Raw genomic sequence first — 16858 nt, 5'->3', positions numbered from 1 at the left:
TAAAAGCAACTACAGTGGGCAGTACTACATTAAAGATTAAAGTTTTATTGAACGGACTGAAATATAGTTGAGCTCTCTATGGATGATCCCGTTTAGTATCCAAAATGCTTCAGTGAAACCAAACCACAGGTACTGCTTTAGCTGAGACACTTTGACCTCTCAGAAGAGGGAAGTACGTAAATAAAGTTCCCAGTCAGAAAGAACAAGTGATTTACTTCCCATCTGCTTACACCATATTAAAAAATTCCGATTTGTCAAGATAGATAATATGACAATAAAGGTTTATAAAAACAGTGATCTTTATTTTAAACCCAGGCTACAATGTCACAGATGTACATTAGAGCACAGTTCCAGCGTGTTACAAGTGTGAAAATGCAACTTTCAATTTCATTTCTCAAAGAGGAAAGTAAGCTTTTAACTTTCTGAAATAATGTCAAATTTTACACCAAAGTATCTAGTACTGAAAACTACGCAGAAATGCATATATGCTGAGATACAAGTCACAAAATACCCCAAGGCTCCTAAACTTCTCTGTAATCAAGGACAGAAGGGGAAACAAAACTGTAGAAAACTAACAAAATCTAAAAAGGTCCTTAAGCCTTCACATAAAAATTCCCAAACATCACAATTACATGTGCTCAAAGAAATAATACAAGAGCTGTTCTGAACTGGCTCCACATAATTCTGGCAGAGCTATCTACAAAACATATCAAGCGAACATGTCCTCGCGGTCAGCGTTGTAAATCTCTCCTTCTTGCAACGAGGCAAAGTTAAGGAAATGCGAGGGCCGATGAACTTCATGGTAAAACTCTTTGGGGTTGGCCAGCTGTAGGTCATATTTCATGTTGGGATCATGGCGCACACCTGTAGTAAGAAGAGGAAATAATATTTAAATCCAACAAGTCAGCCTATTTTGTTTGACTGCTACAACATGTCTGAATATTGTTTAACATTTAAATATCAAGTTAGCCTAACATCTGAGTTTTTGAGCTGTAATTTACAACTTCAGTATCAACAAGGATGACATGGGGACAAAGCAGAAAGTCATAGTTTGGACTAATTTGTAACAAGTTAAAATGTTAAGGACGTGTGGTCATCATTCAGCACATCCAAATACCTAAGAATAAAACAAAACTACTGACCCATGAAGTTGTAATTCCAGGAAACTTGGCCAGGAACCATGAAGAAGCCCAGGAAGCGATCAGAAAGCAGCATCTGCACTCTTTCATAGTGAGATGGTAGGTAGCCTTTGGGGTTGTTCCCCTTGTCGGTATTCTGGCGACCCCATTCATACCCACTGGGTGTCAGCTTGTAGGCTGTGAGTGTGCATGAGCCTGGGGTGAAGCTGGGAACAAGAAGTAAAAGGAGATTTCACAAACATTTAAATATTACTTAACATGCTCCTTTTATTCCCAAGACTGAAAACATGTATATATGCTAATAAAAACGGTTATGCAGCAGAATCCAAGAGAGTGGTTGCCTTAAAATGGGACTTACCTGCAAGTGATGATGATGGTCTTTTCTCCATCCCAAGAAGGGTTGTCAGCCATGATCTTGGCATGGGTCGTGACATCTTGTGGGGACAGCTGAGGTGACTCGTTAGGCTGAGTGTGGATCCAGCCAAGTGGCTCCATTTCCTGTGCAAAGAAAGGAACAAAAAAAAAGGTTGTACTTTGGAGCGCCTAACACATCTGACATTTATCTGCAAGACTGAACCTAAAAGTGCTCTCTCTGTCTTACTTTAAGATATTCATGACCGGGCAGCTGGTTAGGAAGGTGGACTGTCTGATGTGTTCCCCACTGAGGCACCATGACGATACAACGAATCTCCTTCACCTGGGGGTTGTCTGGTGGACCTGGTGCCATAGAGGTAACCTGCAATCTGGAATAAACACATTGGGGTCAGTATCAACTGAAACTTTTTTATTAAATACTTTGATGAGATGTGACAGGCTGCTCAAGTAGAACAAGTACGGAGCAGTGGGCTTTTGACTACTGTCAGAGGTAAGTACAGCGGATACCTACCTGTGCTCTCAGATCTGAGATGCAGATGAATTTCTTGAGGACATTTTTAGGCAGGATGTAGGTGTAGCCAGTTTCCTTGATGTCATCAGATGACACGTAGATGTGGTTTGTTCGGAGATGGAGGTTGGCTGCAGATATGGCCCTGACAGAGAAAGGATGAATAGAATTATAGCCAACAGAAAAATATATTCACCTTATCAGTCATTTATTAAACTCAAATAAAGCTTAGTCTTCATTTCTGGATCAAGCTTCAACTCCTCTTCCGAGTGCAAAAATGGTTTTCAAACAAAGCAGGAAGTGCCTGCACACCTGACTCTCCACTCTGTCTTAGATGAGAAGGTCTGGGTCTCATAGTTGGATGTGGTGGAGGTGATGATCTCGTCCCCGTGCTTGTTGACTGTGCGGGTCTGTGTGGCAGTGAGCTGCGACTGTTCTTTGGTCTGCTTCTCAATCTCAGCAATTTGCTGACGTTGTTGTGATGGTGCTGAGATCTCCATACCCAGGATGATGTCACGGATCTCAGACTGGGTCAGTGAAGCAACGTTCACGCTGGACAGAGACAAAAACTTTTATTACAAAGTGCAAGTATAGATAAAATCTTCTCAAATTAGTTTAAAAAGGGGGGAAAAAAGGATCAGTAGTGGCGGAGTCCAAACACACTGAAATCAGTTGCTTGAACCAAACCCTAAATTACCCAGAAACCATCCTTACTTGTTCTTTTTGCCATAATCAGCCAGAATGAGATCCTTGAGTTGCACTTCCACCTTAATCCACTCCTCATCAGTGAGCGTGGGCCAGATGTGATGGGGCTCAGTGATGGTCGTTTTGTCTGGTTTCAGGATCACCTTGGCACGATCATTGTTGACATGGAGCGCTCTGAGGATCAGGATGAGTCGGGAGAAAGCCTAGAAGTAGAGAGGACAACCAAACAGCTATTTACACAAGGGAGTGAGTAAGTGTGTAAAATACATTTTTATAATTTGGAATTTCAAAAATCATCTTGTGTCAACCTCTAAAACAAATTTGTTATACTCACTATGTGTAGGCGGAAAAGAGCTATGAATTTCTGTTTGAACCTTGGGAATATGTAACAAATTAAGAGTTAATCATTGTTCGGTTTGGTGTGAAACTTACTGTGTAAGATGAGATCGTCTTCAGCCAATCATCATAAAGATTGAACAGCACCATCTGTGGTTCTGTAGCCTTCAGGATCAGATCTCCAAACTTCTCCACCTTAAGACAAGCCTGGAAGGGCAGCTGCAACTCTGAGCCCTTAATCACAATGTTGGGGAAGTCGAGCAAGTGGACCTGAAAGACATCAAGTATGGCTTTGACTATCTATAGAGACACTCCCTTCAAATATTGCAATTATTCTAGCAGTTATAGCGTCAAACCTCCAGAGGGTCCAGCATGCCTTTTCTGGTTACAATGATCTGTTTTGGCTGTTCTTCCACAGGGAGGGAGCGAATCAGGGCAGCAACTTCTTCGGCTGTTTTCCACTTGGCCAGCTAGAAAAAAAAATGTTTTGTAAAATGTGTTTTTCAGACCCAGGGAGATCTATATCACAAAATATTGGATTATGGCTCAAAATATAAGCACTCATCTGAAAGGGTATAATGCCATGAGGAGATATAATCTTAGACACTTCAATAATCAAAAGAAATAAAGGAACAAAGTCATAGTATTCGATAATTAATATATATCTATATATATAATTTATTTCTGCACCTGTCCCAGACGTTTCTGTCCAGCCCACACTGATGTGTGAATGATCTTGAGGAAGAGCTGACCAGTCCTGGGGTTGAAAATGAAAATGGCTCCATTGATAGGCTTTGTTGTCAAGTTGCCCTCAAAGGTCTGTTGGAACAGATGAGGAATATTTAAAGTGACTGAATTTAAAAAGGACATTTTGGTATACTTTTGGGCAAAAGCAGTGACCCTGAACACACAACCTTAAAATAAAAATTATTCTACAACAATTCTTACCTTGTGGATAGTGACTCTGTACACATTAGTATCATCCACAAACCAGATGATCTGGTTGGAAAAGAGTTCACCGTAGTTCTGTGAGGACAGGTAGGGCTCAGTGGGCTCAGAGGAGTACAGTTGCAGTCCTTTGCGGATGCGCTCCCTGAGCACATACAGAGCAGGGTTGGCCTTCATGATCTTGGCCATGGCCTGCTGGATCAGAGGCTTGCTTCCAGGGAACCAGTTCCCATAAGCACTAAAGAAAAATAACAAAAAGGCCAGATTGAGATTTTTTTATCTACAATAAAATCCAGACAAATCCCCAAATTACTCCACATAGACCAACGGAGGACCAAGGAATGCTATGCAAGCCTCTCTTAGTGTGTTAAAATGTTATGTTCATGTACAGGTAATTTGAAAACTACTGTGAAAAGTTTAAAAGCAATTGAGGAACATGCTTGTAGACATAAACAAGTTGACGTCAAAATGCACGCAATGTTGTCAGCAATCACTTACCAAGCTCACATTCTTTTTTCTTTCTACTGTTGTAAGGCAACAATAATATAGTGGTACTATAAATCAGAGAGTGACATTACTTGGTTTATTAGTTCTTTAGGGAGTCAAATTAAGCAAGTTTAACAAGTAAAACAGAGTTTGCACGCTGATAGTGACTAGAAACGAATGGAAACTAAAACGGACGGTTTTAATAAAACAATAAATGAATAAATAAAATTAGAAAATTCAATAATTTGCACCTGTGGAGGTTGTAAGCCAGGTCAATAGCAATGAGCACTCCAGTGGGGGAGGGGTAGATACTCATGTTGTCTGTGGTGTAGTCCAAGAACTTAGCCCTGGCATAACGTTCAATGTCATGGGAGTCGTAGTCACCCCAGCGGAGCTGAATGTCAATCCAGTATTTCTGTGTGGTGGTGCTGTCCATAACATCCCTGCAAGAGGACACAGACATTTTAATTAACACAAAAACATTTAAAATGTACGTTTTATTATGGCAACTAAAGAAGCATATATATCTCACAATAAAACAACTTTAGTTGACCAAAGTGCTTCACAATACCAACTTTTAAGTTTGTAATAACAGTAATGTTACTCCAACAGTCATACTTTGAATCAGCAAGCAGAGATGGCCTGGAGACGTTCCACTTGTATGATGCAAAGAGGAGAATGTCTGCACAGGATGAGTTCATCTTGTAGGATTTCCTGGGGTGGATGGTCTCCTTCTGCACCGTCTCAATCTCCAAAGCATCTAGCTCCTGGTCAAACACCTGTAAACCAAAAGCAGAACATTATTTAAACTACAAGAAGAATATGAGGTATTACTTTTTCCACATTTTTTTTGACAAGTAATAAAATGGCAGTAATACAAAGCAAAAAGTAGTAGATCTGAAACTACCTGACAAAGATCCATGACAATGCTCTCGTGAATCTTCTGCCACAAGTGAGCCCTGAAGATCTGAATGAGGGAGATCTTCAGTGTGGGGATCTTGCCGTGCATGAAGATTCCTGTCAAATCAAGCTGTACTTGGAAACCCACGTACACCTAGAAACAAAATGAGAGCAAATACTGTTATTAAACACAGCCTCTTTTCAGCATATCCAGTATAACTAAAAATTAAATGATCATTGTTAACGGTTGCTAGTTGAACTAACGTTGGCTCTGTTGATGGTTGGTGACCACCAAAGTGTGAAGCGACGGTTGGGGATTTGGTTCAGACCAGACCTCTGAGCATTAGTTAGCTTCTTCCATTTCATGGATTCCTCAAAGCCACTGGCCTTTTCCCTAAAACACAAAAAATTAACACATTACTTCACTTAGTATATGACAAATGTATCTCAAAAATTAGAAATTGGAGCAAAATAGAAATAAATAGGCACAGTAAAGGCAGCATTAAGTTTGGCTGAGCAACAAGCAGCAGGACTTTCTCTACTCTTTGATTGCTGCTTCACATGATCTATTGTTATAGTTGTGGTGACGTGCTCTTACCAAAAGAGACCCTCCCAAGTGGGGAAATAAGTGCCCTTGAAGAGTGTGTGCTCCAGGATACCCTCCACACCACCCAGAGCTTGGATCATGTCTGTGCGGTAGTTGTTCAGATTCCACAGTTTACCGTCATGCCTCTGGTGAGTCCACCAGAAAGGATTTTGCTTCAACACCTGTACTCCAAACGGACACATCAGCTCAGTTAATGGGAGCATGATTTTCATCACCAAATTTAAACAGATATTTCAACAGACATATTTTCTTGTTAACAAAATAAGTGGTGTCTGAAATAACAGCCAGACAGCTTCAAGGTGTTTTTAAATCTTCCTTGGCTGAGACACACTACCAGTCAAAAGTTTAGACACACTTTCCCTATTAAATCCAATTAGTAAGGGTGTTCAAACATTTGACTGGCAGTATATGTCTAAACTATTACAGACACTCTAGATGTAGTAAACTTTATTTAGCCAGGACATTTTTTTTTGTCTTATAAGTATATCAAAAGCATGTTCTTCATACCTGATACTGTTTGAAATCTGTCCTGACTCTCCAGCCTTTGTCATAGGCCAGCGTGTGTCTGTCCTTCTGGAAAAGCGTGTTGATACGTGGGATTCCTCTGTCCCACGAGTCCTCCAAGTCCTCCAGAGTCAAACGTCTGACAATGAAAGACATTATAATTCACTTAATTCACAATAAAATGTATTATACAAGTATAGGAAGAGTAGTATGGAAAAGAAATCAAAATGGATGAGTTGTCTTAAGGCATACCTGTTCTGGGCAATGGCTTCCTGTCTCTTAAGGGCGTACTCGGCCCAGACCCTCTGAGAGTCAATGAACTCGCTCTCCCAAGGCTGAATATAACGATACAAGTTTGGAATGAGCTGGTCTTCTTCGTGGCTCATTCCAGACCTGAAGTGGGTGATGCCCACATCTGTCTGCTTGGACCACCTGGTAAAGCAAGAAACTGCTTAAACATCACAAAATAAAACAAGGCAAAAGACTTTTTAGACAAGAGGCAATGTTATCAGAGAGAAGCATGGGTCCTTACCGCAGGTCTGACTGTGGGATAAGCACGTGACCCATGGACAACATGCCAAGCCCGCCCAACTCTTTGGGAGTGTAGAAAACTACAGGAGGAAAGCGGCTAGGCATTTTGGAGTTCAGTCCGATCTTGATACGGGTCTGAATCTTGTTCTCACATTTAACCAGCAGGTCCAGGAGCTCCTGAGTATTTACCACAGCCTCACGGAAGTATGTCATCAAACCGATCAGAGCTGTGTTCCATTTGTTCACAATCTGGAAATAAAAACAAGAGATATTGACTTTGTAATTAAGATTTCTTAACTTTCACTTTTATCAATGTGTATGTTGGCAGCGCAGTTTATATTCTGCTAACCTTTGTGAAAGTGGTGGATCCAGAGGCCATCAGAATTTGACGCACTCTGTTGTGGAAGCGCTGCATTGATTCATCATCCACACGCAGGAAACACTGGGCAGTCCTCTCTTTAGTTACCTGAACAAGTTAACACCACATGAGACGAGATTTACTCTTGGGAAAAAAAAAAAAAAAAAACTGTTGTTTGTTGAAACTAAAATTAACCAACGGTGTTTCTACTGCTTATTTCTCACCTCATTCTGCAGGTTCCAGACACCATCCTTGTGAGTAAACTCTTCATAGCTGGTACGGCACTTTGGTAGGATGCGACACTCAAAGCCACACATGTTGAAGAGCAGGTTGGGGTTGTCTTTGCTGTAGACTGACACAAAGCTGTTCTCCCACTGGACTGTGGTCACAGATCTAGGCAGCCGGTTCTTGATGTCCCAGAACACTGCACGTCCACTGGGAAAAATAAGAGACATCTCCTCAAATTCTATGGCAATATTCTTATTTAAGTTACATTTTACAAAGAATGAGATTTAATTTAATAAATTATCAGCTAAGATTCAAAGATCGAGCATTAACTCACAGGTTGACATCGTGCTTCATAAGTCTCATGCGGGCATCACGAGGCCAGCACTTCTTGTTGTTGTAGCCCACTATGTTCTCATTGTTGGGGTCTGGGTGCTCCGTTAGATATCGCTGAATCAGATCCCTGGCCTCGTCAGCAGAAAACCTGGAAAAATTTGCAACAATTTTTATTTTCTGATATGGTTTTGACTAAACAATATAAGTCAGAAAGGAGTTTTAATCAAGCTCACCTGAAGAAGATGTGTATGCGGTCAATGTAGCGGCAGTACAGTCTGATGGGGTGGGCGCTCTCTGTGGCAATGTCTTGAAAACTGAGAAAGTCATTGGGCATCTGAGGTGGGCCAGCCATCTCACTGGCACGGTGCAAGCCGAGCACCAGTAGGTCCATCACCAGGCCATAATACTGCACAATGAATGAGGCAAACTGGAGTCCTCTGATGATGCCGTAAGAGTTGGTGTGGTTCATGTCCTAAGTGAGCAACGAGACAAAAAATAAGACGCCAAGCTCAAATACAAACAAATACATAAACTCTGACAAAGTACCTTATTAAAAAGCTGAGGGCTTACCTTGTAGTTTATGACCACATTGTTCTTGGCTGTCATGTAATCAGCAATGTTGTGGTCCACAATAAGACGCAAGAGCCTGTTGAGTAATGTTAGATCAATCTTCTCATACATCTTCTCATAGCGGGACTCCAGCATCACATTGCACTCTCCCTCTGCCGTTTCCCATACATCTTGCAGGTTATTGATGCCTTAAAAAAAAAAAGAAGCAAGTTTCAGGTTTTAGAAATCTATTTATGAAAACAGATACCTGTATCTTAAATAAATGTATCATTCATTTACTTTCAGTGTTCATACAGATAAAAATTATGCAACAGCTCTATTTCAGCATAAAAAAGCTTAAAGTGAGTATCACCTTGGCACCACTTGTACACCAGCAGTGGTGGTGGTTCGGTATCAGCAGGCTTGATCCAGGGTGGGAAGAGACGTCTCTTATCTGCCTCATACCACAGGTACTGGTCCAGATAGGCATCAGTGATTTTCTCCAGGGGTTCCACATCGTACACTGGCACCAAGTGGCTGTACAAGTCCATGAACTCAATACCAACCTGCAACAGAAGAAAATGTTCTCAAAATTTTAAAAGGACTGAATTAAACACAAATATATATATATATATATATATGCCTCATACCACAGACCACTAAATTATTTTTTTAAAAAGAAGTTTGTTTCAAATCCTTGTTTTTAATACTGTCAATTTTAGATTATATTCTTCAGTATCTGTACCTCTTTGAATGCTCTCTGTGTAAGAAGGTGACGTTTGATCCTGGAAAGGGCCTCATGAGGGTTGTCATAGGCCTGCTCTATTAGGCCCAGTTCCTCTCTCTGACTTTGGTTCAGACGAGACTTCACACTAGGACACAAAAAGTAAATGGAATAAAATTCAATCTAAAAAATTAAAAGTTTGCGAAGAACATTTGTTGATTCATTTTGACTACATTCCAGTTGTGTTTACCTGTATGCCTCTTTGAGTCTCTCCAAGGCCAGGATCAACAGCTTGGTGTCATGTTTGTAGGACAGTGGGGGGAAAGGAATGGGAGAGAATCGCCGACTCTCCAGCCAGTGAACAGTGGTGGTGTAAATAGCCACTGCCTCTTCTGCTGTGATGTAAGGCCCATCCTGTCAACAGAAAATGCAAAATAAAAAAAAATAAAAAAAAAAATAAAAATGTGAGAACGCTAAAACCGTTCAAGTAAAGTGATACCTTTACCATTATATTTTACTTCTTTTACATTTGATAATCCAAATATAAATGGTCAAAGCTAATATCTGAACAGTGAAGAGCCAACTGCCACTGCAGCCAGTGTTTATTAGACCACCATTCACTTTTTTATTCCTCCAGTTCTTACGCACAGGCAAGCAGACCAATGCAAGTGCGCCTTTGTAAGAGGAATACAATAAACGGAAAATAACTTTGCAGTGAGTACTTTTTGTTGATTATATTTGTTCAATTTGCCAAAGCAAGTTACCATTTTACAACACATGTAGCTACATATGAAAATACAAAATAGGGAATGTTTATTTAGCTCAATGACCAAAAATAAACTTTAGGTTGTTTTTGGTGGTTGAGAAAAAAAAATCCCAAATACAATTTTTTTCCCCTCAGTTCAGTGACCAAAACAACCTATAGTTGTATCAGGAGATTGGTTCACAAGCACAGAATTAAAAATAGCAGCTTTCACTCGTGTTACCTTCAGGTAGTTGTGCTGTCTTTCCTGCTCAGCTTTCAGGTACAGACGGGTCAACCTGCCTAGGTTCTTCTTGCACACAGTCTTGTCCACAGTGGCTCCGCGACGGATTCGCTCACGGTTGTAATGAGCCGTGTTTGTCCACCAGTCAGCTTTGGCCTTCACATAACGCAGGATCATGTTCTCTATGGGAGTGGGGAGGCCTGGCACCTGAAAGTAGGTGGGGGATAAAAAAAAATATATATAAATAATCTAAAGAATCCACTCTCACTTTTTCAAAGAAATTCCAGTGGTGCACTGACCTTCCATGGGATGTTTGCTTTCCAGCACCTCCAGGACTCACTCAGGTGCTGCAGGATGGTTCTGGCTTTGTTCTGTTTAATACCCTCAGGCATCATATCCAGGATGTCATGCATCACTGCAGCACGCAACTCCAGGTCAAAGTGGGACTCCACACGCTGCTTGGTCACAGTCTTGGCCACCCCCTTGGAGTGTCTGCCTGTTTTGGCAAAAAGAACAACACTGCTGCTGCTTCAAGTGGCACACGTTCTCCTACCTACTATGTCTAAACCTGCATATCACAACACGTTTTTCTCAAATTAATATTGAAAAATGTAACTATACCTTCAAACTGCCTGGCCAGCAGATTCCCCAGCCACCTTTCCAAAAGTGGAGTGATGCCCCTCATGAAGAAAAGCCACACTCGCCACCCAGGGGCCCAGAATCCACAACCTGGACCCTTGCCCACAGGGCCCTAATTCAAACCACATAATAAACACAGTATAACTTTAGAGTGCTACGTAAACTTCAAAAAATAATAACATTAATAATAATTATTTAAAATGAATGGGCACCTATCATCTTGTTTTCACAACTAAGTTCTGTGTTACTCACAGTGTTGAACCGGTAGTAGATGAGATGCTTCAGGTCTTTGCACATCCGGATCTGTCTCATCAACTTGTACTTGTAGCGGTACATGCCTGTCAGTTGTCCAACATGGGCAAAGATGTACTGCAATCCATCAGCCAACTATGACACAGAAGCAAAACTAAATGTGAAGTCACATTGTAAAATAATGGTAAAGGCAATATCGAATGTGATGTTAAAATTGATCCACCATGGAAACTGACAATAAATAAAAATAAAAAAAGAGATCTCAAAACTGTTCGTCACCAACAGCACATTCTTCTGTTAATAGTAATCCAATTGTGCCAGTATCTTTCCCTTTTGAAAGTAGAACATTACTCTTAGGCCTTGTTTCCAACAACGGGTGTGGATCAGGGCACTTCTGGGAAGGGTACCCTAATATGCGACCCGACACGTCCTACTTTGTTGGGACCCTTCCGTTTGGGGTACCAATTTAACCGATCTGACTCAAAAAACTGGAGCTTGACACAGAGCAATCTGTTGACTGGCTGAAAATAAAGTCACTTCCCTTGTGATCTAGCATAAAAATGAAGCAGGAATGGCTGCTTGTTTAAGAGCAACAGGTTTTCTTTTTGTTGATTAAATTTCTGTTTAAAATTCATTAAGACACACGTACGAAGAGGTCCAGAGAGAACTTGATGTTTTGGGTATACTTTATGGAAGATGTTGGACTGTGATGGTGTCATGCCATTACGTAGCTGAGGCGTCTATCGCCATCTGGTTGATACTCTGCCTCTCAGGTAAGGTTACAGTTGACTATGGGAATGCAACGAGATTATAGTTTATAATCCATACCCGCACCCTAACCATCCCAATCCGCACCTGTTGGTGGAAACGAGGCTTCAGTAACAAAAACCCATTCACTTCTAGTTCAACACGAGATGCACAGATGAACCCTGACTCAAATTGTATTGACAATACAGTTACTTACACTGAAAATAAATGTTGTGGGCCTTTAGATGAAATGAAAGGTGAATAAAACCAACCTGGAAAGCATCAACATTTCCTAATCTGTACTGCACATGGCTGTCCACCACCAGCTTGCTGAGACGCAGCACCTCTCTGCACAGATGGAAGGCATTTCCAAATCTGGACTTCTTTCGCTCCTGGAGGAGACAGCAAAAAAGACAGATAAATAAAAGTGATCAAAAAAAACAATGAAAAGAAAAATCCAACTTCAGATTCTTTCCATGCTCAATTACATATTTTCATTTCTGTGCGATATGGCAAATGAACTTGTTCTTATATAGCACTTTTTCAGTCAGCCTAACCACTCAAAGTGCATTACACTACCTGTCACATTCACACACAGACACTCACGCCCCGATAGGTAACATCGGGAGGCAACTTGGGGTTAAGTATCTTGCCCAAGGACACTTCGACATGTAATTCAGGTTGGAAAACGACTGCTCCTCCTCCTGAGCTACAGTCATAAAGAAATGACTAAATGAGTTTAACAAACAGATCTGCCCTGAAAACTGTACCTTTGTGGTCAGAGTCTTAACAGGCTTCAGGTTGAAATTGTAGTCCAGATGCAGGTAGTTGAGGTTCTTACGGTGGATGAGCAAATTCAGCATGTTGTAACCTTGTCTGCACACCTGAAGGCCCACCTCCACCCAGTCCAGCTTGGTGGACTGAAAGAACTTTGTGGCTTTGAAGGAACGGAAGAGGTACCTGGAACACAACAGATCAAAAACTTACTAACAAAATACCTGGCAGATGAGCAAAAAAAAAAAAAAAAAAAACTTCATGGAACATTTCAAACAAAAGACAACCCCATGTGCTGAGTAAGCAAAAATAAAAAAAAAATGGTTTTGTATACTCACCTCTTCTTCTGGGCTTTGGGTGGTCTGTGTTTGAGAGCATTGAGCACATAGTACTTCAGGAGTTTCTGGTATGACACTCGCACTTTCACTGGCTGTCCTGCAGGACAATGCTCCCTGTACCTGTAAAATTTGAAGACATTTGTTTATTGCTCCTTAAACTCTTAAATATGACAACTAGATAAACGAGGCAATTTTTTTCCATACAAATAACCCAAGCAATTAAAATCAGTAAAAGTACAAAATATTAACACTCGTTTAAACGTGACAGTTTGCTCACCAGTTCTTTATCAGGGGAATGTCAATGGCTCGCCTTGTGCGGCCAGAGCGGAGATTGAAGGGTCTCGGAGCCCAAAGCAGAGCAATGCCATTAGCTGTGTTGTCAGTGTACAGCGGGGTCTCTTTGAGAAATGGTTCCACATATTCAGGAAGCTCAAACTCCTCATCATCATCAGGGAGAGGCTCCTGACTCTGAGATTTGGGGGGAAATGAACAATTTAAAAATCATAAACTTCATTACATAGAAGTTACTTAACTTATGTGAATATTAATTGTGTATTATATGCAATATCTGAATGATAGGGCATTATCTGCAGCTGCAGCCAGAAATATAATAAATTGGTCACCATTCATTTTATTATTCCTCCTGTTCTTATGCACAAGCAAGCAGACCAATGCAAGCGCACCTTTGTAAGAGGATTTCATTTAAATTCTGTATATCTTTTTTAAAAAGGAAAATGTGTTTTTCCTGTGCTGTCAGAGTTAGGAGGCAAATCATCTCCAATACAAACCTTGACAGAATGTCTGTGAGAAATGGGGTTGATGAGTGGGTCAAAGTAGAATGCTGGCAGATCTGGATCCTCTGTCTTAATAAACACCACATTTGGTGTATGGTACCTGCAGAATGAGAGTCATAAGTACAATGTTTAAACAGCTGATAAGATAGCAAATATAGCTACATAATAAGTAATGCAGTGTAACTTTTAGCTTTGAATCTGTTTGTCAATCTGTTTATTTATAATTAGTAACTGTTCTGTTTTAACGAGGATAGTTTTAAGAAATTCAGTTTTTACCAGGTCAGGTGCACATGGTGCGGCAAGTTGTTGTACAAGTATGGAAAGGCGATTTTGTACTCTGTCCTGATGGGCTGTCGGATGATGATTTTGTTGATGTCGTTGAACTCATTCCAGTCTTCATCCCTGTCATTCAAACAGAAAGATTAGAAAAAGCACAAAAGATTTAGTATTGTTCTCATTTTACTGTTCAGGTTGAAGCTGTTTTACTAAGTAGTTGTAAGAGAGAAACATATTTTCTTAACAAATACAAACCTAATAAATACATTTATGCTGATGAACAAATTATTATTATTATTATTATTATTATTATTATTAAAGGACACATGCTTCCACAGTCCAACGGGGTTAACTGTGTCAAGTATGCAATTTCATACAGATTACTGTACGTACTGGAGATTGATGTCTCTGACTAGGGGCTCAAACTTTGGTCCTCCTGGGATAGCCATATTTAAGGCCTTGGAAGTGAAGAAGGCCTTCAGGTCAAACAGATAAAAGTAATTGTAATCCACCAGATCTGTCAGAAGCTGATTGGCCAGACGGTACAGAGTTGACATCATGGGCAGTGTGAACTGCCAGCGCCGATAAGTGGTGCCGTTCACAAACCTGAAAAGAACATAAACGTCAGCAAAATATGCAGAATATTTAGACTGTAGTATTTACAAGCAGATGTAAAGGCTCACTTGGTGGTGTCTTTGAGGGGCTGGTGTTCATAGAACCACTCCACAACTGAACCATCTTCCTCAGAATCAAGCTCCATTTGGATGGCCTCCAGGGGTTCCACATCAAGGATATTGTCAGCATAGTCGAGTGGCGGCTCTTCATCATCAAATGGTGGAAAGCGCATCCTTTTGAAGTGTCGTCGATCACGCTTCTCACGACGCATCATGATCCACATGGTGCTGGGATGCAAGAAAAAATACCAACGACTGGTAAAAACTTGGTGTATAGTGCACTTGATATACATTTTCAAGTGAATAATCAAACAAAACAAACTGGCTCAAAACTTAAACAAAGAATACCAAACTTATCTCTTACCCCCACTGGGCAATGTAGACTGGCTCTATGACCCATGGGATTTCATTTACAAAGGAAATGGCTCCAGTGATGTGGTACAGGACAGGTACATCTCGAATCTGTTCCCAGGGCATCGGCATGTTTTCCAGCAGCTTGAGAACTGCGTGGGGCATGTATTTGAGGGCACTGTTGAGAAAGAGCAAAGACAAGGGATGATGTGAAGAAAATTTGGTATAAGTGATTTATCAAATTAGATTAAATTATTTTAGGGTTTTGAATCAATACAGTATTGAAGTAAAATACAGTTTTACCCAAGATAGACCCTCTTGTCATGGCGAAACTTTCTGTTGGTCATGTCTCCATGGTCTCGAATGATCTTCCGGACGTGCTCAGGTGGCATGTCTTCTTTCTGAGCGTCCACAAAGCCAAACTTTCTCTTTTCTGAATAGCGTTTTGCCTGCAACTGCTGCCATTTTCTGGCTGCAAGATTGGAAAACATTCAAAAAGATAACTGTAAAGTTAATCCTGTTTACTCTAAATTTAATGATTATATACTGATAGAATATCACAAATATGTGGAATTGAATATATATGAGAAATAAAATTACCCTTCTCTTGTAGTTTTTCCTCAGACATGTAATCTGGGACAGGCACAGGAGGAGGAACACCTGGCGGAACACCTGGAGGGACGACTGGTGGCATCCCTGGTGGGACACCTCTGTAGGGAAAAGTAGCTGCCATGATGCTTCACTAAAAAAAAACAAACACAAGAAGATTAATTGTTTCACATCATAAATGCTTGACTATTACCGTCACAAACACTGAGAAAAAGCGATATAAATCTAACAATTAGTCTTTGACTTAAAGAAGAGTAGTGTGACATAGGGGGGAAAAAAAGAGCACTTTGATCCTGAAGTTAACTTTATTTTAACTTTGTCATTCCTGTCTGCACTTACACAGAACACAAATATAAAACCATACAAAAACTGGCCTACTTCTGTACACTTAGTTGGACAATATTATCCATTTTGTACAACTAACTATTAGCATCGGCTAATATAACAATTAGCCCACGCTTGTTACCTTAGCTCAACATGGCTTCCACAAGCGGGACAATCTAAAAAATTCATATCACCAAACAGAACATAATTTACCTCTCGGAAAACAAAAGTTTAAGATATAAACTCATCTTCACGTTAACATGCTGAAATGGTAAAATCCACATGGAAGACAACAGAATAATTAAAGTACTGTAATAACTGATTTTAGGCCAAGCGTGGAAGTCGTTAGCAAGATGCTAACGTTAGCTTAACAGCTAGCTACTGCACGATATGCAACAACAAAAAGCGTCCACAGTTCCCTTACCTTCGCTCCAAAGGCAGTCTCTTAACGCAAAATACAATCTCGGGTCATTCGCTACTAATAACTACAACATTTCTCTTTTCTTTCACAGCCGTATTGTCTGTTTTCTTCCGCGTCGGTGGTGTATTGAGCTGTTTCCACAAAACTGCATAACCGACGACGAATTGCCCACGATGAACGCACCGCTTCTGAATTCAAAGCCGATATCTACGCTGGTTACCAGTGAACTTCCGGCTAAAATGAACTGGCTCTACGTCCGAAAAAACTACGCAAACGTAGAACTAGCGCTAAGTTGAATACCCGGATGACAGTGTTTCCGGTACACTACTCCCCCTGTTGAGTGGGAGTGCATACTGCCAAGCAATAAAAGAAACTGAGCAGCGATTTTTATTGTCAGCTTGTGGATAACGGTGAATTCCATTTTTAAAAGGTATATACATTT

At 40.6% G+C, this 16858-nt stretch overlaps 1 protein-coding gene across 1 annotated transcript; it reads right to left on the bottom strand.

Annotated features, from left to right (window-relative positions):
- Nucleotides 1-281: 281 nt before the first annotated feature.
- On the bottom strand, nucleotides 282-16622 carry prpf8 (pre-mRNA processing factor 8). The gene is given in 44 exon segments (XM_041994308.1): nucleotides 282-864; nucleotides 1143-1345; nucleotides 1498-1637; nucleotides 1741-1857; nucleotides 1859-1882; nucleotides 2026-2167; nucleotides 2335-2574; nucleotides 2737-2930; nucleotides 3160-3333; nucleotides 3420-3533; nucleotides 3754-3882; nucleotides 4012-4249; nucleotides 4749-4940; nucleotides 5116-5276; nucleotides 5405-5551; nucleotides 5662-5791; nucleotides 5996-6165; nucleotides 6512-6647; nucleotides 6761-6940; nucleotides 7041-7288; nucleotides 7389-7505; nucleotides 7622-7832; nucleotides 7960-8106; nucleotides 8192-8430; nucleotides 8529-8716; nucleotides 8881-9073; nucleotides 9253-9379; nucleotides 9482-9645; nucleotides 10218-10424; nucleotides 10517-10713; nucleotides 10839-10968; nucleotides 11109-11243; nucleotides 12128-12247; nucleotides 12626-12815; nucleotides 12968-13087; nucleotides 13245-13435; nucleotides 13756-13861; nucleotides 14038-14163; nucleotides 14431-14643; nucleotides 14721-14939; nucleotides 15076-15240; nucleotides 15366-15534; nucleotides 15663-15807; nucleotides 16420-16622. Coding segments are annotated over 43 exon segments (7041 nt in total). The 5' UTR covers nucleotides 15796-15807; nucleotides 16420-16622; the 3' UTR covers nucleotides 282-709.
- Nucleotides 16623-16858: the final 236 nt, after the last annotated feature.

Source organism: Melanotaenia boesemani, chromosome 9, assembly GCF_017639745.1.
Source record: "Melanotaenia boesemani isolate fMelBoe1 chromosome 9, fMelBoe1.pri, whole genome shotgun sequence".
Lineage (NCBI taxonomy): Eukaryota > Metazoa > Chordata > Actinopteri > Atheriniformes > Melanotaeniidae > Melanotaenia > Melanotaenia boesemani.
Note: the sequence above shows the minus strand (reverse complement) of the source record. Positions and strands in the feature narration are given on the sequence as shown.